Below are 26,026 nucleotides of genomic sequence, written 5' to 3'. Positions count from 1 at the left end.
GAGCTTGTCATTTTGGGATATACGCTTATTTGTTTTTTTGGCTGAGAGTTAGGTGAGAGGATGGATAACGTTACCACTCTCATGTTTCTATGGGGTAATAGCTGGCAAAAGCAACAAGTTAGCTGAGCATAAAGACTTGAAACAGGGACCCAGCTAGCCTGGGTCTGTCCAGATGTAACAAAATCTGCCTATATATATATATATATAATATTCCAAAATCCAATGTAAAAATTCCTGTGAATTATTGTAGAGGGAACCAGTGTGATGCTAACTTCATACACACACACACACACACACACACACACACACACACACACACACACACACACACACACACACACACACACACACACACACACACACCGAGTAAAAACAAGGTCTGAATATGAAGATTTTTAGTAATAGTGTTCGTCAATTGTAAAGTAAAAGTACTTCTTAAAATGTCCTTAAAGAAAAAGTAGGCAGTTAAACTGCAGGCCAGCTCTGAGTAAACAGCTGTGTAACATTTGTGTTTTTAAAAAGGTGGAAAAACTGTAACAACTCTGTGAGATCCCTCCGCCTCATTGACTCCGCTGGCCGCATCATCTCCCGCAGAGCCGAGTGGAGCAGCAGCTGCGTCTCTCCCCTTCAGCTCCAAGCTTTATGTCTGTGACGGCTGTTCTGCGCCGGCGGGACCGCAGTGAACTCAGCAGACGCTCAGATCTCCGTGGTCAACTCAGCAGACGCTTGCATTTTAGTGCACCTATATGCTGAGGTTTACGGTATACACATTCAAACGGAACAGATCGGGAGCGAGCGAAGGACTTTGCAAAGTTAGCGGAGGGATTAACGTGAGACAACATCCGGTTTCCATAATAAGATGTCAACTAAGTGTATATACAAATTTCATGTGGAAATAAGATTAAATTAATTATATTTACATTAAGTATAAGAAATGTTACCTGCATCTCGTGAGTTAAAGGGGTAATACAACTAAATTGTGGATGAGGTGTCTTTATTCTTTGATTTGAAGGTTGCTGCAAAGATAATTAAATGACTAATACCTGACTGACTGATATGTATGTGTCCAGGACATTTCTGACCACATACAAACAAAAATCAAACATGTTAACTGTACTATATTATACAATATACAATTATATACATATATATATATATATATAATATTTTCATACAATGACTGATGTATATGTGTACGATAATGATTCTCGCTTATTTGACATCTTATTTTGATAACCGGATGTTGTCTCACGTTAATCTTTCCGCTAACTTTGCAAAGTCCTTCGCTCGCTCCCGATCTGTGCCGTTTGAACGCGTTTACCGTGAATTTCAGCATATAGGCGCACTAAAATTCAAGTGTCTGCTGGCTTGACCACGGAGATCCGAGTGTCTGCTAATTTGACCGCAGTCCGGCGGGGATATTTTATCGATGCTCCTCAGCGAATGTGACAATTTTCATACAACCGCTTGAAACACCAGCTGAAGCAATGGGAGCCTTTGGAGTGATGATAAGGATTTTACAATACGTGGGACTTTATATTCAACTTAACGCGGCTCTCAACGTCGGACAAGGCGAGGTGGATAATCGCATCTCTGGAAATGGTAAATTGTTTTATGTCTGTTTTGTTGGCGGTTGACAGGAAGAAGAACTCCACAATATTAATGATTGAAGAGGATTGACCGGGTGGGGTTCAGAGAACATTGGTTGTTATTCCTGTTGTAGTGAAGATAGATGGAGACTATTATTGCAGAATTGCTGTTGTATGTGATTATCTTGACTTTTATCATCTTTTATGTGTCCACGTGAAAGTGGAATTTAACCTAGTGCAAGTTGCGGAATCATTTTTTAAATTTAAGTGATTACTAACTTATAAAGAGCTGGGCACAAGCCACATTCAACCCCTACAATCAAATTGATTAAGAATTAGTCCATTGTCCATGAGGCTGTTTCAGCATCAGTTAAAACTAACTGCTGACCAAAATACCTTCAAGGTTATGTTGTGTTTAATTATTTCTGCAGAAAATCCTTCATGAAAAATAATTGCTGTATATCTGTGATAAGTTAGTACAACTCATTCCACATAACCGCAACATCACAGGTCCGATTCCGGCAATTGCAATGGCCTAAACGTCACCGCACAACAAACAAGTTTGATATTGAATAATGTCGTTATAAAATAAACAAACTATGCATTCCCAACACATATTAAAGTGGTGTTTTTTACATGGATCATGACAGGTATAGTGGGATCAGGATGGATGGTTTTACCTGAGGAGGTAGAATAACCTTTGCGTTCGCTACGCTGCCACCCTGGCTAGGCACTCCTCCTGGAAAATGTACAGTAAAATTCCTGTTTTGTGCATGGCCGCTGAACAAGTTTCATTTATGCATTTTTAAGAATTTAACAATTAACACTCAACTCAGCCACATCAGAGATTTGAACCCTCAACCTCCCTGGCGCAGACATTCTGCTCTGACCCGAACCCCCCCCCACACACAATCATGATGACCCAATAACAGCAACGATAAATGCTTTTCGTTCATGTCTCCCAGTAGCTACAGACGGTAGAGAACGGCAGGCAGGAAACCTGAGAAAAGAGCGAAGATGATGTTCATAAACCTTTCTCATAAGCAGATTGTTAATATTGTGATTACAAGGTGCAATTGTGTTTCATGGACTTTCTTGAAACCACTTGTTTTAAGTATATATTTTTGTCGGACCATTCCACAGTTGTATGCTGTAGGCGATGGCATCCTTAAATATGTTTTTATTTGGTAAGATATGGCATCCAGTCAGCTGCTAAAACAACTTCATCACTGCTAAGTGTTTCATTTTCAGCCAGTACTGTTGTTTTCTGTTACTTTTCTCACTGTCAGCTCTTTTAAGCGTCATTGGCATTTTTTTTTCCTTCCTACTAGCAGTCCTACCTTTCTCCAGCATCTCCAGACATAGATGTACTGTTGTCTAATTAAATTGTGTAATAACCACTTCATCACAGTGTCTTAACAGTTGTCCCTTGAGCCCTCTCTGCTTAGCGAGTGTGCTTTAGCTCGATCGTCACGAATGAATGCAGCGCGCAGCGGTTCCAAATGGATTGACTGTGTTGGAGAGGCTGGACAAACAATTAGCAGCATTTCTCCCCGAGGAGTTAACTAAAGTTGGCTGTAGTCGTTGTGCTCTCTTTTCCACTCCGTGTCTCAGACTGGCCGTAAAGAAGTAAATGCCTCAGGGTGTTGACTCTTTTAACAAGGGTGAAAACTCTTGTGTTCATAAGTTGAGACAGAAATAAAAAGAAACGCCTTCCTGTTTCACAGTAGGTCCAGCAGCAGAAGAGACTGTTTTTGTGGTTCAGTAATCCTCAGGAGATTGTTTTTTGTTGTTGTGGTTTCTTTCAATTGGGCTCTTTGATAAATTGAAAAAAGCAGAGAGGAGCTGAGCCGTCATGTAGAGCAGAGCGACTGGATGTGCTGTTCTGGAGAGTGCTTGTTAGTTCCGGCTTATTTGTTCCAGATAAAGTGCATCGCGGCTGGGGCCCGGTCAGCTCCAAGCACTCCAGCTTCCACTATAGCTGAACTGCAGATTAAATCACCTGCAAAGCAAAATAATATGTTTTGTGGGAAGTCAAGCGACCAGGTCACGTGGATCACTGCCTTCACCGCATTGTGGGCCTCATTGTGTCAAAGTGTCAGCCACTCACCTGCCATACGCTCCCAGGGTCGGGTCTCAGTGAAGATGGAGGAGTGAGCGGGGTTTGCGTGAGTTTTTGTTCATGTTCAACACAAAGTGTGAGACAGTGTTAGCGCTGTATGGCAGCGTCGATCCTGTTATCCATCGTGAGCGTACTACTTTCACAGTGTGGGGGCGTGTACCAATTCATCAGGCTTCCAAAGTGTCTGGGATTCTCTGCCAATCCTCTGCTTGGTGTCCTAATGAGGATGGCCAGCCCCGGCAGTTTGCATTGGCTTTCAATTTAATGGCGCTCCGGCTGTGCGTGGAGGGCATCAGATTGCACCGTCATGCTGTCACAGCGGAGGACGCTGTATGGCGGAGGCTCGGTAGACAGCAGGAGAGTGACGGTATGGTTGAAACCATGCTCACCTCGAGGAGGCATGAGTACATTTGAACATGTTGCCACTTGAAGGGGCCACTGCTTCCTCTGGTGACGCAGTGAACCCTGGTGTGATGTAATCATATTTGTCATGACCCGCAGTTAAAATAATTTGTCTTAAAGGTTTTAAGGTCTTAAAGGCTTAAAGGTTATCAAGGGCAACATACTCAAGCAGAAGATGATGTTGTCAGAAATAGCCGTACCTTCCACCTTCAATGAAGGCTGAAGGTGTCGCAGCAAGCGATTATTTCCCCGAGGAGACTCCTCTCTGTTAGCTGATTGTAAACGGCATTATTGACTTTTACGCAAATTCCCAGGCTGCTTATTTTTTGTTTCTCAGTGTTATTCTGTTTTTTTCCTTCAAGGCTTTTCCCATATTCACTACCCAAACACAACTTCTTCCTCCAGCTGATTATCATGCTTGCAGGATTAAAGCTCTTTAAGATCAAGATTAATCTCTGCAGCAGTTCTCTTTATTACAGGAGCTTCTCCTTATTTCATCCACCGTTCCCTTGGGGCTCCCCTGATTATTAAAGCCATTCATCAAGTTCGTGAAACACCTCTTCCCAGAGGGATTCTGGTTACGGGCTATTTATTCACCTTGGTGATGTTAAGCTGGATTTTTAACGTCTTGGTATTTACTGTGAATGATTTCTTCTCAATTAATCATCTCTGCTCTCCGGTGCCCTACGGATGTGACTCAAATGGGAGCATTGAGTTAACGGCCCTGATTTTACTTGCTGTCCCCGGAAGGTGGTAACTTTTTTTAAGGTGAAAAATGTTTGCACTTAACCGAGAGAATGATTTTCTACAATTCTTCCAGCTACCAAATGTCTCTTTTTGTCCTATTCCGATGTCCAAAAACCTTTACGTAACTGTTTGGCACAGTATGTGCCGACATTCCCACATATCCTGATTTCATGCATGGTGATAAGCTATCTTACACACAATGTATCTACCACAATGCTCATTCTTTGTTCGAGGAGCATTTGATAAAACACAATCATTTTTAACTGGTGGAATTAATGCAGACAAACTAAAGTTACTGTGTGGCAGCAGTTGTGTTTTATGTCAACAAACTGATGGATGGTTTATTAAGGACCTTTATTAAGGACAATTAAGGACAATTAAGGACCATCCTCTGCTGGAGTTCAAGGAGGATTTGGAATTTGATTCCAAATCAAATGTATATGTTTTGTTTCACCAGGTTCAATGGTCGTTAGAATTTTGAATAAAAAGTGATAGCGTGGCCAAATCTTGATACATCTTATTCCTCTGTGCCATAGAGCTCCATTGTCACAGGGCCACATTGATGGTATATGTCACTCCCACATATACCATGCTGGTGCTGTACGTACTCAAATAGCACACTAACTCCACTAACTGCACTATTTACTCCTATAACTTACTAAAATTACCTCAAAATGACAGTGCCCAGCTGATTTCGGAAATTATTTAGCTTGTTTTAAAGAATGGAACGTCTGCATATAGCTGTGATTGGTTAGTTAAGATGTCAGTAGTAATGATTGGACTTGAAAGTGATGCGAGACGGAGAAACACAATGTTGGTTTTGGCCTTTTCGTGTGATATGTTCAAAATAAGTAAACGGTATTGAACAACATAAGCCTTGTCCTTAAATGATTTGCTTCTGTCTCCGGCTCACAAACAAGCGCACGCACCTGCAAAGATACGGTGTCACACTTGCTTCTTGTCCATGCTAATTAGCCCTCTATAATTTAGTCATCCTCAAACAGCTCAAGCTCACTCCGAAGCAGGAAGGGAGACTGTGTGTGTGTGTGTGTGTGTGTGTGTGTGTGTGTGTGTGTGTGTGTGTGTGTGTGTGTGTGTGTGTGTGTGTGTGTGTGTGTGTGTGTGTGTGTGTGTGTGTGTGTGTGTGTGTGTGTGTGTGTGTGTGTGTGTGTGTGTGAGAGAATTGATCTCACACTGGCTCTCGGGCTGGATTTATCCTTCTCATTTTGCCTTGGACCTGAAGTGAGAAATATTTAAGAGTGGTCTCTTTGGGGCTGCAGCAGTGTACATGCATTTGTTCATATATTTATGTCCTCCACCACATTGCTTTTCTTTCATTATTTTCTCTCCTTTTCCTTTTTAATGAGTCTTTGGTGGACAGCGTACAGGCGCCTCTGTGTTCTCGTGGCCTTAAGTTAAAAATGCATGCACTGTACTTGCATCTTCAAACAGGGGTCCCCTATGGCATGATAAATGAGGCAACCCAGTGTGCTTGAGATTTCCCTGGAAGTCAATATTCACGTCAGACGTACACGATCTCACACTTGTCTCTGCCAGTCCGGGGCCCGTGAAAATGTATCCATTGGCGTCATGCTTTTCCGTTGATTTAGCATTCTACCAAGGTTATGTGATTGATTTCTGGTGACGCTAATGTGATTAAAGGCAGGAAACAGGGCAGGCTTGTCAGGGCCTGACGTCGCCACAGCACTCACCGGGAGACAGTCTGTTTGTCAACAAGTCGTGTTTCACAGGCAGGTTGAAGAGGGCGTCTGCACAGCAAACCAAAAGGCAATTTGACAACTGTCAGATCGATAATGCCGAGATGAGGAGGAGGAGGGGGAGGAGGAGGAGGAGGAGGGACAAGGGAGGCAAGATGGTGAGGCATTAGTTTTGGCACAGCATGATTTTGTGGTGCTAATGATTCGGGATGTATTTATAGAATGAGCGTATCTGTCATGAATGTTTGCATTTGCATTACTAGGAATGCTCCAATCAGCAGATTAGGGCAGGGCAACCGTTCTCTTGAATCCAAGCAAACTGTGCTTCGTGAAATGAATCTCTGTTTTTATCACAGTCTCTCTGTCCCTCCTCTCCTCCCACATTCCCTATTCCTCAGGCCCCTTAGTTTCCATTTTGCATCCATCCACCAGGTGCACTGGCACTTTTCCTCCCTTCCTTATCACCTGACATGCCCCACCCCTCTACACACATGTTACTTCTTTCGTCATCAGCCTGACCTGACCTGCCCCTCGCATTCCCTCCCGACTGTTTCCACTTCCACTCATCAGCCCTGCAGTACATATACCAGCGCCTTTTCTCATTCAGTTGCCATGATGTGGTAATGTGGGATAGAAGGTCAGAGAGATGTTGTGAGACCCTTAAAGCACGCTTTAGTGGGGGGAATAATATGACAGGTGAAATTTCAGGTTTAGTTAAAAATATGTTCATTCTCGCATTTTAGTGCAACTTGTCACAGTTCACAACCACATGTCACATTTAGCTCAGAGGTGCAATATCTTATTTTGTCCGATCAACACTCCCAAATCCCCAAATATTCGATTCGTAATCAACTATTTAAATCAGGAAAATCACCAAATGCTGAGATAATGTTTGATTGCAGGAATTACCTTGCTGCTATAAGCCTGTCCGACTGCGTTGGACTCCCGGGTGTATTTTAGGACTCCCCGTGCAGCTATCTCCTTGACTTGACTTTGACTTCATACACTGTGGTTTCAAATGACTTTGGCGACTCAGCTAGCGTCATTAATTCTTCACCAGTTCTCCTTCATACTCTACTTTGGTTGGAAGTTGGAGACAGGTATTGTTTCTTACATTCAAAAGGGTCTTAAGGGTTGATTTCAGGAGAATCATTTTACAAACAATCTGAAATCTCAATCAAATTTAGTTGATTGTTAAGTTCTGAACCACGAGGCGATTTAGGGAAGTCTTGCTAAGGCAGGTAAAAAGAGAATAATATAATCCATTAACTTTGGTCAATTAAGATTAAGAATTGACAAAGAAGATAAGATAAGAATAATTTGTCAGATTCATTATTTTTCTGCTCACTTGTTTTTGTGTCTTTCACTGTGTGTCCCACGAAGAGCTTTGTGTTTGAACGCAGCCTGTTCAGAGTGGCAGATGCTGCTGTCTGTGCTCTGCCGCTAGCTGTTGATACTGTATCTTCAGGACCAAAAAAAAAAAGTGCCAGCGCCTGCATCGAAATCTAAGAAAACTCAAGATGACTGAAATGCCACCCTCTGTTGTTTCTCTCATATTCGTCATGCACAGCGAGGTTCTCTGCTACTCCAGGCTTCAGCTCTGGCACCATATGTTCAGAGCACATTATTACGAGGCATGGTGATGTCATTCCCTCTGCTCTTCATCGGGCATCCAAGAGACAGAGTGACAGTCTTGAATAATAAGATGCATAGAGGAAGAAACTAAATGAAAGAAAGAACAGAAAAGAATATATGTGAATAAAAAGCGTACATTTTGCACTCATACAGCACCTCTTCAAACACAAAGTGCTTTTTTCAAACATAAAGTTAGAAATGTGATGTAATTAATTGATTAAGAGTCACCAAGTATTGATTCAGCCTTACTAAAAAATAATTAAATTCAAGAAATAATTGTCTGCTGAAGACTTTTAACACACAGTGCATCTGTCTCTAAAATAACTGCGACTGTGAGCTCCTTCCTTAGTTTAAAGGGCCACATGACAGTTTTATTTCTGCATCCTTTGACTTTCTCATAGCTTTTCCTCAGATGCTATTTCTGAATCTCTTGGACGTGTTCAGTTCAGATCGGGTTGCTTTGTTATCCTCAAAAGATTTTCCTTCCATCAGGAAGCGCGTGCATCGTCAGAGGAAAGTGAATCATTACGCCGGCTGTGATTACAGTCTACGATGGCATCGAAGGAACAGTTCTAGCGCTACAGGAGATTGTCCCAGGACAATATGTCCCACTGTGCGGCAGAATCACGAGACGCTTTTCACAGACCAGCTCCAGACATTACAAATCGTACTCAGAAAAACAAGATAGATAAGCAGGTAAATGTTTTCCTGTTTCCACTTGTCTTCGTATGTGGTGATAGTTTGAACATTTAAAAGGAAAACAGTCTGTCAAACCTGTAAAATGCCGAGTTTCTATTTGTTTCACTTCTTATTTCACACTCCAGTCGAAGAATTAGACAAGAAATGTTGGCAAGAAGTATGCTGTTGTGACTTTTAATAGATGACTCCGTACCTTGCCAGGGGTGGAAAGTGCACTAAGTTTTAAAGCTGAAGCTTTTAGCAGAGCCCAAACTGGGAGAACATTAACTTAAGTACATGGTGTGTATGGTGAACTTTACATGCACTAAGTGCACTTTACATGCTGCTCTTGTCTTCGTACATCTCCATACTGTATGTCATTCCTTTATGAACAGTTCTTTCTAACGCTGCTATTTCCTTCATATCACTGTGTGTGGATCCAGCTATTCTCCCTGTATTTCATATCTCTTCTCCTCACTTTCCCGTCCATCGTTCTCAGCTCTTTCTTCTCGACACTCTCGCCTGGATTCACCTCTGCCCTTGTCCTTTTCCTCTCTTTCCTCTTCCTCCACCCTTCTTGGCCCCCAGGATGGCTCCATCCCTCCAGCACGTCTCCTCTTGACAAATGAGGCCACTGCCGCAAGCAGTGGTGCATCAAGGGCACGACAATTGCAGATACGGCGTCGGACTTCTCCCTTCGCTACCCTGGTCTAGACACGCTCGGTCCTGAAACCGCACTATTCTGTAGCTCAGAGGTTGAATCCGAACAGACGAGAGATTATTGTCCCGTCACACTTCGTGCATGAACCTTTTCACTGGTTCACTAAAGAGTTAAGTGACACATCTCCAGAGTGAGTAGATAATGATGATACTATTCAAGCGCACCTGATGCAGATGTTACATTGTGCATTTCTTAAAAATGCCTTAAAACACGAAAAAATGTATTTGAAAGATGAGGAAAGAAAACTAAAGTAACAATATACTTACAAAATAGACCAATAAATACAGAAAAACAGAAAATAATACACTAGCTACATAATAGCTAATCCTGTCTTCTTTATAAAAATGATTTATTCCTGTAATATTTCTTAAATAGTCCTCGGGTGGTGGGTGTGTACATCATACTTTCACTATGCAGTATATTAATTATATTATAATTAGAAGGGTCGATACTGTATGAATATTGCCTGCACTTCATTTAACTCACTCTGCTGAGTTTATATTTCATTTTATATAACCTTAGCGTGGCGTTTGTGTTGAATTTTTGTGTAGAACTTAAGACTTCATTTCTGTTTTCAATATCTTTGGGTTTTTTCTTTGGGTTTTATGTTTATATGCCAGCCTTATATGTGGTCTTGCGAATGTAAATGTATAGCTTTCACTCATATCAATTTGATCTGAGCACTTAAAATCCTGCTCTTGTGGTCAATTAAATGTTGAACATCTCAAACACCGGACATATGTGTTGATGTGGAACTTATGTGGGGTATAAAAGGTTTCGAAAGAAGATCCCTCCGAGCCGTCCCTTTAATTTAGTTGTAGTTTCATCCATTAACCTGCTGGTTCATGCTTTGATTCATTCTTTCTCTTTGTTTTCGGGTTAGTGGGGTTAACTATGAATGTGTTTTAATCAAGCTTAATGTCTTTAAAGAGTTGCATTGAGGTCAGTCTCCATTTTGCTTCTTCATCCATAGACAAATAGGATCACAAAGTGTCCTCCCACACACATGCTGAGTCAGATGATATATGATGGAAAATGTAGTCTTACTTTGAATTATTGACTATTACAGGAAGCCGAAGAGAGAATGATGTTCTCTGTGTAGGTGGTGTATTACATTATGTGTGCGTGGGATTGAAGTGTCATGACACATCCAAATGACTACATCGGTACAATGTTCGGCTCAGCTCGGGCTGCTGAACCATCGAAAGAAGGATTACATCATTAAGATATACTAATAGCATAGCATCACAGTCTTGACACTTGAGCTTGCAACTACAGTTTCTGCCGAAAGACTAAGAGAGTGAAACATGCAGAACACTGTAGATAATTACGCTGTAGATTCAGGAACGCTTTCATCTCACAACTGACACTGGTTTGTTGAGTCGATACCTTCTCTCTGAATTTCTCGCTGCTATATTTACTTGGCTACCAACACCTTGTATCCGTGTGTCACAATTCCTTCCCTGACTGAAGTGTGATGCAGTGACGTCGCCAGTGAAATGTTGTCGCTGAGATATATAACTCTTGAGGATTTGTCCTTCTGTCATTTCAGGGATGTCTTAAGCCCATCATTTTCCCTCAACTTTTGTCCCTTTTTTTTTTTATACTCTTGCAGCTCTCTTTACAGAGGTGCCACATGACATCACGACGCAGAGCGGTGAGGATGTAGAGATGGCGTGTTCCTTCCGTGGGGCGGGCTCTCCCTCCTACTCGCTGGAGATCCAGTGGTGGTACATCAGAGACTGGCACAAGAAGCCTGCTCAGATCGCTGATAATGTAAGACGCCAAAGAAAGCATTTTTGTTTGACGTGTGCAGTGATTCTCGGGAGAATACGTGTGCCGCTGTCGGTAAAAAGAGTTTCTATTTTAAAAGCAAATCCATGTATTTGCGATAAACATCCGAATAGGATCGCAAACTGGTTGTGATGGGATCTTTAGCAAATTTACAATAAAGAGGTAACTGCTCATATGGAACACAGATTTGAGCCCCCTGAATGCGGACAATTGTTCAATTGTATGAAAAAAAGAGGTAACAATATTTTAGAGAGTGAATTCTGATAAATAACATGCCATTTAGGATCCATTCATGAGAAGAACATATTATGGATGATGCTGATGAAGGGGTACATATTAAACAGATAGGGCTGTGGGCCTACAACAGACAAAAAAAGAGGTTGGGACTAAATGTATGAGTGTAGACTACGGTAAGATGACTGAGTGCATAAGGTGCTTACAAGACACCATTGTACTGTATATTACACATCATAAAGACGGCAAGACATCCAGTGATACACGTACAAATCACAAGAAAAACATCAAAAACATTGTCTGTATGTCATTTCAGGTAGTGTGTAGATATATATAAGTAGAGGAAGAAGAGCAAGAAATTCAACAAGCCCAACAATTATCCAAAAAACAGCTTCCTCGTCTCCCATCTCCCGGGCCTTCTGCAAGTCGTTGTCAAATGTTTCGTATGCGAATAGTCAACCATGTCTTTGTGTGTTGCCTATGGTTTGAAAGCATCAACTTCAGTTTTTATCTTACAAAACAACGGGTGGGGTTTCTAGTAAAAAAGGACAATAGAAAACCAAATGGAACTAATTTCCCTTTATCTTTGCGATGCGTATGGTTCGTGCTTGAAAGCAGAAAACATGATCTGCGACAGCTATGTTCTCATACATGAGAGGGCTTTTATATTCAACATTTCTTTTCAGATCTGTTCAGTAGAGTCACAAAGTCCATTTTCTGTATCACTATTTCAGTTTTTGCAATTCAATTTATTTGGACAGAACTGCTCGGACTGAACCTAAAGCTCGCTGTATATCAGAGAGGGGGAAATGCAACGTTCGACACGGCAGGAACCCTCTGGCACGGAAACGAAGGGATAATTGCTGATTAGCATTTGCCAGCACTGGGGGAACAGGTTGACTCTCTCCCATCATGGGGGAACTCAGGCTCCCCTGTTGTGCCTCTAGACTATAATTGGCACTGGGAAAGAAATAGATTTTCTAAATATCTGTCTGCGCCATGCATAATTCATACCTATGCCCAAAAGAATACCTCTGTGCCTCTGCATACACATTCACACACACACTCCTGCTCAGAGGCGTACGTGCTTAGGGTTGTAGAGTGTGTGCTCATACACACACACACACACACACACACACATTTAAACATGCACATATAGGCATACATCAAGCTCAACCACCAGAGAGAAAATGGCGCCTACAAGGGGAAAAAATAACGCTGAAAACATCAGACATGTTTGTCCGCTGCAATGTTTTGCTTTTGTGAGATGATTTTAGAAATGTGCATCTGTTGCTAATGCATCATCCATATTTCTGTGCAGGTTGCAGCCCTGGAGGAAACTTCCAAAGACGCCACCAAAATTAGTGTGAGTTTGATTCTGCGCCAACTGTCAACAAGCACAAACGAGGAAGACGATATCAAAGAAAACTATTTTCTTTCATTACAATGAAGAAGAAAGGCATCCAAGCTGTTGCTAGATATCCATAATTAAGGACTTTAGACTGATATCGACATGTTACTGTGTGTTCATCATACGGCTTCAAATGAGAATACATAATGTTGTGTCCCCATCAGGTGGTAAAAGTAGCCGGCAGCAACATCTCCCACAAGCTCCGTCTCTCCAGCGTCAAGCCGTCAGACGAGGGCACGTACGAGTGTCGCGTCATTGACTTCAGCGGCGCCGTGGCGCAGCAACACCGCGTTCGCGCCTACCTCCAGGTGGAGCGCGAGAGGAGTCAGGGGCCGGATGACTCCAAGCTGCAGGAGCCAGGGCAGCGGCCACAGGGGAACCGCCCGCACGCCCGCCGCCAGACAGAGGGCAGGGAACTGAAGAGGAGATCAGCCAGCAGCACCACTGACTGCAATGAGAGCTGCGTGCTTTAGAGTCGGCAGTCGTGCCCGTCTGCCTGCATGTCCGTGACTTATCTCTAAAGAGGGACTGTCATCAACGTACACGCCGCCACAGAGTCCAGGTGTAGGACGTAACTGGAAGGCTTTGTGTTCCACGGTGTGTTTGTCTGTCTCTAATATTGCTGTTGAATGCCAATGAAGGGCACATATGATTGTTTTCTTTTTGCTTTGCTTTGTTTTGTTGTCTCTGTGCTTTCTTCTTATTGTATTAGGTTGATGTTAATGTGACAGTTAGGCTGCAGTCACAGATAACTTTTGTTTTGTTGTTCTTTGTCTGAGCAGGACTCTTAACACAGTTAAAGTAGAGGCAGTGGAGAGTCAGAATTAGCATTGAAATCATAAATACTAAATAAACCATTTCCTTTGCAATGTGCCAGTTTTACTGTCTTTTACCAACGCATGTCCAAAAAAGCTGCAGTATTTTAATGCTTTCTATGGAATTAAGAATAAATTAAGCTTTTTTTCATTCACCTGAGAACTTTTCAAATTGCATTTTATTGATGTAATATTTGTTTTAACACCATAACACTACAATGTTTGTCACAATAAAAATGTATGCCTTCATCACATCAAGATCATATCAAATCGTATGTGAATTCATGTTTGGCACTGTAGACTTTTGCTGTTATCAATAAGTTTACTCTGTTTACATCTTAACCAAATGACTCAAGAAACACAACTAGTACGTAAATCACTCCACACTTTTGTCATCGTTTTCTCCACCACAGTCTATCTTTCTGTCACCTGACTCACATTCCCCTCTTAAATGTGTTTGTTCTAAGTGCTGCTGTTTGGTATCTGTTCTGTTCAATACATCCATTTGAAATGACTTGGGCTCTTTTTTCGTTATTCTGGTATTCAGTGTTGTATTTTATTACTGTTGGTACTATTACTTTATTTATTTTATCCTGATACATGTTACGGATCGGAGGACATTTTCTGCGTACCTTTCAAACATGGTTCAGGTTTTGTGATCTACTGTAGGGTTGTAAATGGATAGGCTATTCAGTTTCGTGTATCTAGTTAAAAAGTATCTTAACAGTTGAATGGCTGTGTGTTGCAGCCAGTTACTCCACCACAAAAACAATGCCTGATACAGAAGCTCTCCAGCCTCGTTTTTTAATACTTGCAACTGCTGTTTGTGGCCAGAAGAGAGCAGCACTTCCTCTAACTTTAGGAAAATGAATCCCCAACGTGCATGCAGACGCACCTGTATTGATGGTAGAAATATATATTTTACACAGAGTTGAGTTGTTTTAGGCCACAAGAACCAGCAGTACCAACTGTACAGAGCAGCGCTGCAGTTTGCCACGATCAACACTCTTTACCTGAAGACATCCACAGGCTTTTCAAATGATGTGCGTCCCAGAGCCAAGGAGAGAAGTGAACAGTTTGAATTGAATACAGTAGTAAGGTGGTAAAAAACTAAGACCAGCTCTTTTGATCATAGTTGTTTGGCTACAGCTGTCTAAATTGATCTCTTTAGTATATAATATATTCATGATTGAAACAACTTGACAAGCACCACGCCAGATGCCTCATCACCTCTGCTGTTGGCAGAATGTGCAAAAGGTCGATTGTTGCACCAATTGCAAATAAAAGATGTACAAGTTGCATTTGTGCTCTCAGTCGAACACATTTTGTCCAACAAGGTCAAAGATTGTGTGAAAAGTCTGACTGGGTTGAAACATTATCCCAAAAACATGTGTAACAACTCTTTTAATCGTGGCACTTCAAAAGTAGAAAAATAGTACATAGTACCTAAAATGCTAACAAAGCACTTCAGATCACAGCACATATTCTGTTAAAAGTTGTGCATGCACAGATTTGATTAGCTTTAATAAGTACAAAGCGTTCACATTAACGTATCTATGGTTCTGAGTAAAGATAGATATACATGAAGCAAACAGGACATACAGTGAGATTCTAAGGTATTTGAATAGAAAAGCATTTTATGTATAAAACAAAAGCATTCGCTTCTCTTTAGAAGGCGAAACGGTGAACAATTCTGACTCAAGAGTAACAGTGCTGCCGTCTATTTGACTGTAACGGTTGAAAGGCTTTACTTTCCAACGATGACGTTTCTGTAGCCCTTGACGTGACACAACTTGTTGCTGTCGAAGTCGACCACCAGCTTTCTCATCCCAGAGTGGGTGGGGGTGAAGTAAATTTTCACTTTGGCATCTTCCCCAGGTCCCACCGAGACGCCAAGCCTGTAAGGTAAATATTTAAATATTAAGTTTGTGTCACACGCTCGGAGGGATTTATTACAGTCTTCTGATTGCATAAATATTTACATTATCAATTACCACTGACATCGGACTCGGGACAGTTTTTGCCGATTTATAGAGACGATACGAATGGAGCTTCAGTGTTTACACTCAGCAGAGGACTGAATGTTATAAAACATAAGTATTCTTTCATAACAGTTTCACTATTTTCTTTTTTTACACACACTGGCTGAACAATAGCATTGACCATGAAAACGCAAAATGAATGTAGTCTGGATTAATGTAATTGATTGGCTTCTCCTTACTTTGGTCACTGAATATGATCACAGTATACAAATTAAATAATAGAGAGATTATTGTTCAGCAACAAGCCATCTCACTGGTATTTCAATGTATTCTGTCCAGATGTACTCTTTTCTTTTCCAGAGGCCTCCTGTCCTGACTACAGGGGCACATCCAGCCAAACATATGGATGCTGCACTAAGACCGGAGCTGCTAGTCCTCAAACACCATAACACATATCTGTGGAAGTCAAACACTTACATTACACAAATGTGATGATTTTTAGAAGACCGAGATAGGCCCATGTGTTGTCATTGGGTAAAAAGGCAGAATGAAGTTTGTTTGGTGAGCTAACTTGTTGCTCTCCATCCTTTCACTTATATTTTGAATGTTTCCTGCTTCCTTGTCTTGGAGAGAAACTGTTCAAATGATTTGCTAAATTGTGTTTTTTGGACTTATGGTCGGTCAGTTGGTGATCTGTGTGAGTAAAGAATGATTGTCTCTGGTATTTATACAACCTCTCAGAGATGACGTGTCCTGCAGTGAGGTTGGCCCCCTCGATGCTGAAGCAGCAGTTCTCCAGCGGCTCTGGCAGAGGGTTTCTGAGGGTGATCTCTGCAGCCAGCTTTCGATTCTCCTTCGGTTCACCCAGGATCTGCAGAGCGCCGTCACATCCAGATGTTAGTTAATGAAGGTATCACACTAAGCGTGTTACAGTTTTGCTTGGGTCAAGCTTTGTTCTTCCGTACTGTGGGAATAGGTGTTAGTGTTTCAATACTGTCATCGTGTACCAACGTAACCATGGCATGGCTGATACTAAGCTTTTAAGATCAACCTCAGACTTGACCCTCATCATGGTGTTAGTGAGTAGCTGGCCTTTTTTCACTTTTCTTTACATTTTCAGGGCTTGTTTTGACTTTGAAATTGCATTTAATTGGACATTACGTAAATGTTTTGGCATCATGAGTTAAATATCAAAATGCCCTAGGTTTTACTTCATAGTACTCACTCTGACTTTGATTTCAGGATTATCCAGGACAATGTTTCTCACTGCCAGTGTTGCATCTCTGGTGGAGTAGTCCATCAACAGAGCTGCCAGACGGATTAAGTTGTCCCCAGTGAGTAGGCCACCATACTTAGAGTAGTTCAGCCTGAGTGGAACTCGCCTCTCTAGAAGAACACATGCAACATATTAAACACTCACAATGAAAAGGTCGAGAGCATAAAGCATTCACATGTAAAACGTCACACTGCGACTTGGCTCACCTGCTCCTGGTGAGAGTTCAACATTGAGCAGATCTTTAAAACCACAATTGTCCCCCAGAAAGCCATTGTAGGACACGGCGCAGGATCGAAACACCAGGCGGCACTTCTTCTCGCTTTGAGTGTTGTTCGTAACCACGGCGAACACATCAAAGTCGCAGCCCTTCCTCATGTCTGATGTCACCTTGATGGTGAGGTGTAGCCCTTGGTTTTGCTGCCGCTGGAGCAGCTTGTTTTGGTGGTTAGCCTTCCTGAAAGCCTCCCGCTCTTCATCAGAGCCTGGAAATATAGAAGCTACAGTAAATAACTGTAGCTTCCAAAGAATTTGCCATCCAAAATATGTAATGTCTCTATATTTAACATGACAGATTGCCTGTATAAGTAAAGGAGCTTAAACCCGACCTCCTTAAAAAGCTGCATTAGGGTAACACAAATACTGACGGGGAATGTAAGAATTTGCACAGCCAGTGGCCTTGATGTGACCTGCTGGTAGAGGAGGAGGTTTGCATATAGTTTTCGTAATAATATTTAATATTGATAGGACCAGCTCTTGTGATGTTTAGTTCGGTTTATCTACATGTGCCGGGTGTCCAGCAGTGCTCTCTACCTTCGGGGTGCTTGTACAAATGAGTGATGTCCTCTCTGGCGTCACTGCCGACACTCTTTGTGCTGATCTTCTGGCCCACCACTGTAGTGCTAGTAACTTTCGATGTGCTGCCGTCTTTTTTCTTCATGATGGTGACGACATCAGCGTTGACCTCAGCAAAGACAAACGCGGCGTCATACTTGGACGTGAGCTCGCCCTCCTTGATGGCCCTGACAGGGATAGGGCCGCAGCAGTACACTCCTAAAGGGAAGAGGGAAAATGGCGGAAAATAACCTCTGTGAGGATATGCCTTGATCAAAACAAACGCCTCATGGGTTCATTGATGCAGCATGTTTGTTACCTTCGCTTTTTTCCTGAGGTGTAGGGTCACTGGCCTGCCAGCCATTCAAATCAGATTTGAAGTCAGGCCGGGTCATCCAGCTCTCCACCCAGCAGTGATAGTTCCTACAGATACACACCATCAGTTGGATTCATACACTTGATACACTTTCTGTTTTTTCAATGAAGACATCTCATCACTGGACTTGTTCTGAAGTCACCAAAACTGATTTTTCTCTACTGTGTAAATTTTTACTATCAGGGTTAAAATGGCGAAACTTTCCACTGTAAACTGTATGGAAAAATCGAATTCAATATTTAAATCAGTGGATCTTCCAAACTACAGTATTGGGAAGTACATCTGATTGAATACTGTTCTATTTATTCCATAAGAAATATTTCATTTAATATGTGATCACATTGCCATATTTGAGGTAGGGCAAGATAATAAAGTCTCAAATGTCTTACTCTCACTGTCAAATAATTCCCAGTAGTCCTGACAATCTAATTGTACACACATATCTCCCCTCGTAATGTATCTCACCACACCTTTTATCTTCAGACTATGTATTGTTAAAACATTTAAAGTACATTGGTAGTGCACAGCCCTGTCTCCTACTGTGGTATTAGACACTGTACATAAAAAGTGTTCCTACCAGATCATTTCTTTGGACTCAGTGAGGTCTCCATTTTCGTTAATGTAGCGTTCAATCACCAGGTCGCTGTTGTTGTCGTGGGCTGACAGGTAGTTGGTGACGACTCGGCACGGGATGCCAAGAGCTCTGAAAACTAACGGTGTAAAAACAACTTACATGAGTTTTGCGATACAAAGAGGATGAGCAAAATGTCATGACTGTGTTTACATATATGGTGTTATGTTGTGTCTGTTTGAGACAAATCCAATGTGTTTTCTGATAGGCCACCAAGCTCCACTGCTTATATCTTACTTGAACAGGCCACTGCAGCAAACACCCAGCACTGGCCGTAGCGAACAGGCTGACAGCCTTGTGTGTCCCAATTGCGCAGAATCTCCACACTGCCCCTCCAGAACATGGGGCTGACACCTCCTTCGTAGCCATCTGTCCATTTTCCCAGCAACACACCTTTGTCATCATTACAATTCACCTGCCAGGCAAAGGAAAGGAGTGTAAAACATTTATTTTTCATTTGAAATCCAAGCTTTTATATGTTTAGTTTTAGTTTTATATGTTTAGTTATAACTTGCCATGGCACTAAGCACTCTGGAAACATAAATGGGATTTCTCCTCCCTGAGCAGTCCTTGCCAGGATTCTTCAGACATTTAGGATTCATATCCAAAATCCTCAGACAGACGTCCAGGATTCCACTTTCAAACTGTACACAAATACTGCTGATTAGGTTTTGTCACTGATACAAGTATAGAGGTGGAACGTAATCAAAAGAGAGATTCAAGGTTAGACACGTCCTCTTCTAAACAAGAAAGACAGGTGCAAACACACAGTGAATGAGATGTGTAACTCTGGCACGCTGTGAAGCTCAATAGTATTTGCAGTGCGAATGCCAAACTAATGAAACTGTGTATCAGATGTCAAAGAACAGGCTGGAAATGATAACACCCAGACTGTGCACTGTCCGATAGAAATATCTCAGTTCATTTCAGTGCCAAATGGTCTGAAATTATTGCCTGTATGACCTGATGTAGCTGGTCATGATTCACTTGATAAGTGGATCTTTTCCTGTTATCAGAATGAGAGTGTTTCATACTCCTTCGCCACACTGTGAGTGTGAGATGAAGTGAGGCTGACAGCGTCGGTGTTGGTGTTGGTACCTGGCCAAAGTTCCAGGGAGTTGGTACGGGATGTTTGGAGCTGCCTCGGTAGATGATTCCATCCTGAGACAAGACATACTCCGCCAAACTCCGCTCATTGTCCATATATACTGCATCTCCTGTTGTCAAGAGAAATTGCGATAAAATCAATGTCCTAATACCTCTCCTCCTAAGTAGAACATGACCGGTAAAGTATCAGCCTTCATTTCTTGGGAAAAAAAATAAACATATTTTCTACTCACCCTGCAGTTGATGGAGTTTGTTTTCATAGAATTAAACTTCCACTTACCGGTAACTTAAATTAAAAGAATAGTTTGTCATTTTGGAAAATACACTTATTCGCTATGGTGCCAAGAGTCATATGAGAAGATCAGTATCACTCTCTTATTTTTTTATTATTATTATTACTTTAAACTACGACCATTCATGTAGGCTAATCTCTGCAGCACTGTTCCTAAATAGCTGCTGTCAAAAGCCCACTGTGGAATGAAACACGATCATCAAAGCACTCTGTAGCCGATGACTACACTAGAGCCACTACATGACAGCTTGACTCATGGTCTGTTTACCCACCTGTGCACCAAGGGTTAAAGAGCAGGATAAACTCGATCCGCCCTGATCCCCCCAGGGTCAGTGTGTAGCGGCCGATAGGTGCATCAGGGGGAGAGCAGACGGACAAGGCCACCATGTCCCCGGGGGGACTAATGACAGCGGCGCTCCAGCAGGAAGTGTCAATGCTGGCAGACAGACCAAAAGAGGCCCTGGTGCCATACTGCTCAGAGGGTTGAGGACCTGCGTGTAAAAGAGAATATGGTGAAAGTCCTGAGATTAGATGTGGGGAAAAAGCCTGGGGATCTTGGTGGAACATTGGTGTCTGGGGAATGGAAACTTGCAGGGTACATTTGTACTGTTTTCCTAACCCTGCTTCAATTCAGTTCAAACATCTCTGGAATCTGGTCTCATGCATGGGCAGCATAACTGTGTAATGGCATTTAATTAAGTCCACAGTTGTTTGGGACTCAAGTCTTTCTGTGTGACCTCAATTCAGAATTGAACTCTGGTAAACGTAAACTTAATATCATCTGTGTTCCTTTAAATCCAAACAGTCAATTCCTTCACATCTTCCACCCGGTACAGCCAACGACACCGAAGGAAGGCTGCTTCCTTCTCATCGGGTGGGATTAAGGGTCCGGCTTCCAACGATTAAAACATATTTGTCTTTCAAAGGCTGATAATGCTATCTATGATTATACACATGCATTCCTGTTGGCAAGCAGAACTTCCTGTTTTGGATTTCATGGCAAGTAACAGCTGTCTTATCATACTCTGCATTGGGAAGATTATCCGTATATGAACTGAGCAGAAGAGGCAGATGGTTTTCATTGTTTATAGGGTTGACAGCAAATTCATGATCACACAGTATCTGCGGCTCCCAACAATAACAGCTAAATTCACTGACACCCGCAGGACAATAAGGGAGGAGGTGAGGATAACAATGGAAAAACCAGAAAGAACATCTTACAGCTACTGAAAATGTGCTCCTGATCAAAGCCAGGAGCGGTGTCACTGAAAACCTAACAAGGGAAAATGATTTCCTTTTCCTTTCCACCAACATTACCGCTCCCTTCCCCTCTAATCTCTGAAATCACAATAGCAAAGGAAATAATGTCAGCAGAAACACACAGTGGGTTCAAATGTGGCCTCTTTAAATCGGAGGAAAGCATTGGTCATTTACTGCACATTTCCAAATGTCCTGATGCAGTGCAAATGACTGACAGATACATTAACAGAAACCTACATAACATCCAAAAGAACGAAGAAAATGAGTTCTAAAACGTATGGCTCTACCTGTCTCCGCAATGCAGTCAAGAGAGCTGACTCCCGGTTGGTAGCGTCCGGAGCGAAGGTACAGGCTGATTGTGAACAGTTGGCCTCTCCTCACGATCAGACGATCCGCCCCGTTGAGATCAGTGCTGTGGTCCATGTTGTTGAACTCACACTCCAGGTTCCAGCGTTCAATGTCCAGAGCTTGAAAGAAGAGAGACCATTGAAAAAGCACATTAAAAACTGAACACACAGCCCTATTAACGAGGTGTTTGTTACACATCTCTGAAATGTACAACATAGACGTAGAACAATCATTACTGAGTATTAATAACTGATTATCCTTTTACCAACACATAACAAACACTTTCAAAACTTCTCGTCAAAGCGGACTTTGATTTTGCTCAAGAATTATTTGAGTTTTTTACAACAAATGTATGAAATCCTACATAGCATCTAAAGGGCGTCTCTTTATATTCAACAGGAAAGTGCATATATCTATTTTTAGCACTCTTTAAGCACTATTCTTGGATCTTATTTTGATTTAATAGGAGGATAGTGTATATGTTTATGGAGCAATTTAAATGCCACAACACAGTCTTGATGAAGTGCAAATTGTAAAACATAGCTGTGTGTAGGATAAGGGATATTTAATAGAATTCACAAGGCCCAACAATTACAAATAACTCTTTTATAGCAGACTTGGAGTGAATTAACCAGAAAATGGTGGTTAACTATGGGCTGGATTTCTTCACGTGGCCAGGTATGTGCTTTTATATATTATACTGCTTTCCAAGCTACAAACTGATGCTTTTAATCATTTTATTTTCTCAGTTGATTTCAGGTTTTGTAAAGGTTTACAATTATTTCCTCAAAGTCATTGCAAATTAGGTGGAAACGGCAGGACACTCGCAGCCATTTATGGTAAGATAATTGGGCTTTCTGTATGGTTTTAACAAGAGGTAAACACAGACAGAGAGTCACTCCTTGTGAAATGTGCAAACACACAGCCACTCCTTCTCTGCAGGGCGCCTTGTGACTAATATAAGCCCACCCTTTGATTTCCTGTTGGTAGGAAAAGTACGGGTCCACCTCCTGCTCCATGACATGTCGGGAGGTTAACCTCTCCCCATATATTATTCCTTGGTGTTAAGAAAAGCCCTGAAAACAGGTTGTTGTGTCAAGGCTCGACTAGACTTGGGTAAACAAAGACTTCCTGCTGTTTTACATCAGGAAATCCATCATTCCTCCGTATTTCTCATGGCTCTGATGTTTTACTGATCTCCACCTTGGTTCAGGTCATAATTGAAGACGTGTTAGTATCACTAATTGGGGCAAATGCCAACGCTGCATGTATTCTAGTACAGCTGGAGATTGTAGTCAGTGGATGATGAGGGCTTTGCGGCTTAGCCTGTGTATACTCTCAAGTCCTTCAGCTTACATTTGATCGACACACAATTCAAAGAAATAGCAGCATTGTATTTGAACACAGATGAACAGATTGAGGAACCATCTGAAGAAAGAATTACTGTATCTCTCTCGGGTCAAATAAATTCGTCGTCACTTTTTCCTTTTGAAGAAAGAAGAGTTTTACTGTACTTGCACCTCATGGCAAGAGAGTCCAATTAAACAGATCCTCAGCTTACAAAATGTGAAATGTATTACAAAGGATAATAACACATGAAAATCTGAGACACACAACCTTGAGAAACAACGCACTAATGGTGCAATAAGGAAACTGAGGTCATGCTTTCTGTTGTGATTTTGGAGGCTTTTTGCGGCTTCTTAATTTTGTTCCCCAAACCACATTGCAACAGCAACTGGTACAGTAAACATTATTTGAATCATGGAAAAATAAATACGCTCCCATCAGAATAAATGAATGGATGTCTCAGTCTTGTAGGTAACACCCATGTTGACTTCAGAGCTCCATCACAGACACTTTCAATTTCAACTAAATGCTTTGTTAATACACTTCCACTAAATGCTTTGTAAACTTCCAACAGATGGAAAACAGGTGACACAGATGTATCACTTTGCTGTTTATTCTACAACCAAATTCTGCAACGGTGTTTTGCTCATATTCTTTTTTGTGTGTAGCACATCGACGCTCCAATAGACATCTTCCTCACATCCTGCAACCGTGAAGATTAAATGTTGCAAATGGCAAAAGCATTTATTTTATCACACTAGCCTGTTCCAGTTCAGTGGGTTTTTTCTGTTAAATACTTGCATGCCTTTTCTGCCATGTAATGTCCAACAGACCTCCTCAGATGCTACACATTTTGCCTACACACACACAGGCCAAAGACATATTTACAATCTTTGGAGGTGATTCTGAGCCACCCGGAGGTTTGACTACTTTCTTGTTTGGGGACTTTTGAATGTCTTTACAAGCTTTTAACGGTAAACTATTTGTCGGGTGGTGTGTGTGTGTCCCTGTAAAGAGAGCAGCAGTTGACTGGCTGCGGCTGCAGCTGCTTTGAGGCACTATTACAAGGGTCCCAGCAGGGCAACAACAATCATCTGCTCAAACAGGAGAGTGAAACATTTTTCAGATGCATTGGCTTTTAGATCTCTGATAAACGGCTGTAAGCTTTGAAACCAGCTTACACAGGTTGATAATATGTGCAGGCTGTGATAACTTTACATGTTTCACATTTGTTATTCTCAGACATCATGTCTACAGCGTGCTCACAGACAAGACTTAGTGAAAATGTGCCCTTCCTTGTCATGAACTCCTATTACTAAAAACTGAACACATGAGCATCAAAATACACTGCAAGAGACTTGAAGTTGCATGAAAACAAACTATTCCCATATTAGGAAATAGCAAAGCAAAGTCCTTGGGGTACTGACCTTTGGGATAAATATGGATTATGTCAAAAACGAATCAACATGTAGCCCATGTATTTTTAACTATCTAGTAATAAACTACCACCCAACTTATTTTTAGATGGGCAAATACTTTTGCCAAATGTGACCGTGAGTTTGTCTGCTAAAGATACAAGTAGTCAGGATCCAACTTACCTTGAGCCATGACTGCTGCTGTGTTCTGTGCTGCCAGTGAAGCTCGGAGGGGAATAGTGTGTCACGTCTCGCCGTTATCTCGGTTTTATTTGTGGGTCTTATTTGTAGGTCTGATAGTGGGCGTGACGCCACACAGAACGCACCCCTTCGCGCGTGTCTACTCACACGCACGGGAGTCGTTGTAGCCTCCGTACATCCTCCGCTGATTCATTGCAGACGGTGACGTCACGTCAGTACGGAGATTGTTTGACCCAGAATAACAGTGCGAATAACAGTGCAAAGGCACAGAGTTCACTGTCATTTCTGTCATGCGTACTGATGAGCGGACACATGGAGCTAACTAGGTCATATTGGTGGGTGCAGTTCATTTGAACAGTCGTCCACTGTTATGCTATAGTTTCACTGGATTGTCCAACAGTTAAAAGGTGAGTCTGGCGATATTCTGTATTTTGATATACTATATTTTTGTAATCAACCAAACCCATGAAAAGATAAAGTAGGCTCATTGATCCTACTAATGAGCCTCTGTGTATCCAAAGTCTGTATAGTTTATTCATGAGCGCCACAGACATCCAATGTTGTCCGAAAACTAATCAAAAGGCATAAATGAGCGGTTGACATGTTCCATCACATGAACATGGAAGTTTATTAAAACCCACACAGTCATAAATGCGGTCATGAATATTCACTATTCCATTGTGGTAAATAGTCTTAAAACTATTTGCCCCTGTTGCTGTAAACTACAGCCCCCTGCTGTTATATCTTTTGACAATGAAATGAAATATAGAATTATACCAGCATTTACTTTTAAGAAGCGGTTACAGGTACTGGAGGTCTTTTCAGCTGTCAATCCCAGTTGATGCACCACAAAGAAAATGTGCACTGGTATAGGCTACACGATGAGGGGGCGAGGGATGTATATACAGACCCAAGTGCACAAAAGCACATTGTATAAACAGCTTCTAATGTCACTGCTAAAGTTTTGTTGTGTCTTCTTATGCACATGAAGAAAAAAAATAAACCACAGCACTTGTCCTGCTCAATATCAACTTCCCTTTTTCCACCATAACATTTTAAGTAACAGTTATGCATCAAAAGTAAAGTGGATAATG

At 41.7% G+C, this 26,026-nt stretch overlaps 2 protein-coding genes across 2 annotated transcripts; one reads left to right on the top strand and one right to left on the bottom strand.

Moving 5' to 3' along the window:
* The first annotated feature begins 1,467 nt into the window (after positions 1 to 1,467).
* On the top strand, positions 1,468 to 14,176 carry vstm2lb (V-set and transmembrane domain containing 2 like b). Its single transcript, XM_079266470.1, has 4 exons — positions 1,468 to 1,602; positions 11,228 to 11,388; positions 12,962 to 13,006; positions 13,216 to 14,176. The coding sequence occupies exons 1-4, from the start codon at positions 1,488 to 1,490 to the stop codon at positions 13,522 to 13,524; spliced, it is 630 nt and encodes a 209-aa protein (XP_079122596.1). The 5' UTR covers positions 1,468 to 1,487; the 3' UTR covers positions 13,525 to 14,176.
* Positions 14,177 to 15,255: 1,079 nt separating this feature from the next.
* Positions 15,256 to 24,982, bottom strand: tgm2b (transglutaminase 2b). The gene is made up of 13 exons (XM_079266458.1): positions 24,915 to 24,982; positions 21,909 to 22,088; positions 20,634 to 20,852; positions 20,061 to 20,179; positions 19,478 to 19,606; positions 19,200 to 19,377; positions 18,909 to 19,041; positions 18,275 to 18,378; positions 17,935 to 18,174; positions 17,331 to 17,606; positions 17,074 to 17,234; positions 16,583 to 16,719; positions 15,256 to 15,764 (listed from the first exon to the last, which is right to left on the bottom strand). The coding sequence occupies exons 1-13, from the start codon at positions 24,922 to 24,924 to the stop codon at positions 15,614 to 15,616; spliced, it is 2,037 nt and encodes a 678-aa protein (XP_079122584.1). The 5' UTR covers positions 24,925 to 24,982; the 3' UTR covers positions 15,256 to 15,613.
* Positions 24,983 to 26,026: the final 1,044 nt, after the last annotated feature.

The sequence above is a fragment of the Melanostigma gelatinosum genome (genome assembly GCF_949748355.1).
Source record: "Melanostigma gelatinosum genome assembly, chromosome: 3".
NCBI lineage: Eukaryota > Metazoa > Chordata > Actinopteri > Perciformes > Zoarcidae > Melanostigma > Melanostigma gelatinosum.
This window is presented reverse-complemented; position numbering and strand designations above follow the sequence as displayed.

Bases quoted from the DNA above. Each gene is read 5' to 3' on its own strand.
- vstm2lb (XM_079266470.1), top strand. From the start codon at position 1,488: ATGGGAGCCTTTGGAGTGATGATAAGGATTTTACAATACGTGGGACTT. The intron at 11,389-12,961 runs GTAAGACGCCAA...ATTTCTGTGCAG, and splicing joins CTGCTCAGATCGCTGATAAT to GTTGCAGCCCTGGAGGAAAC. The intron at 13,007-13,215 runs GTGAGTTTGATT...TGTCCCCATCAG, and splicing joins AAGACGCCACCAAAATTAGT to GTGGTAAAAGTAGCCGGCAG.
- tgm2b (XM_079266458.1), bottom strand. The intron at 17,235-17,330 runs GTGAGCCAAGTC...GTGTTCTTCTAG, and splicing joins TGAACTCTCACCAGGAGCAG to AGAGGCGAGTTCCACTCAGG. The intron at 16,720-17,073 runs GTGAGTACTATG...GGCGCTCTGCAG, and splicing joins ATCCTGAAATCAAAGTCAGA to ATCCTGGGTGAACCGAAGGA.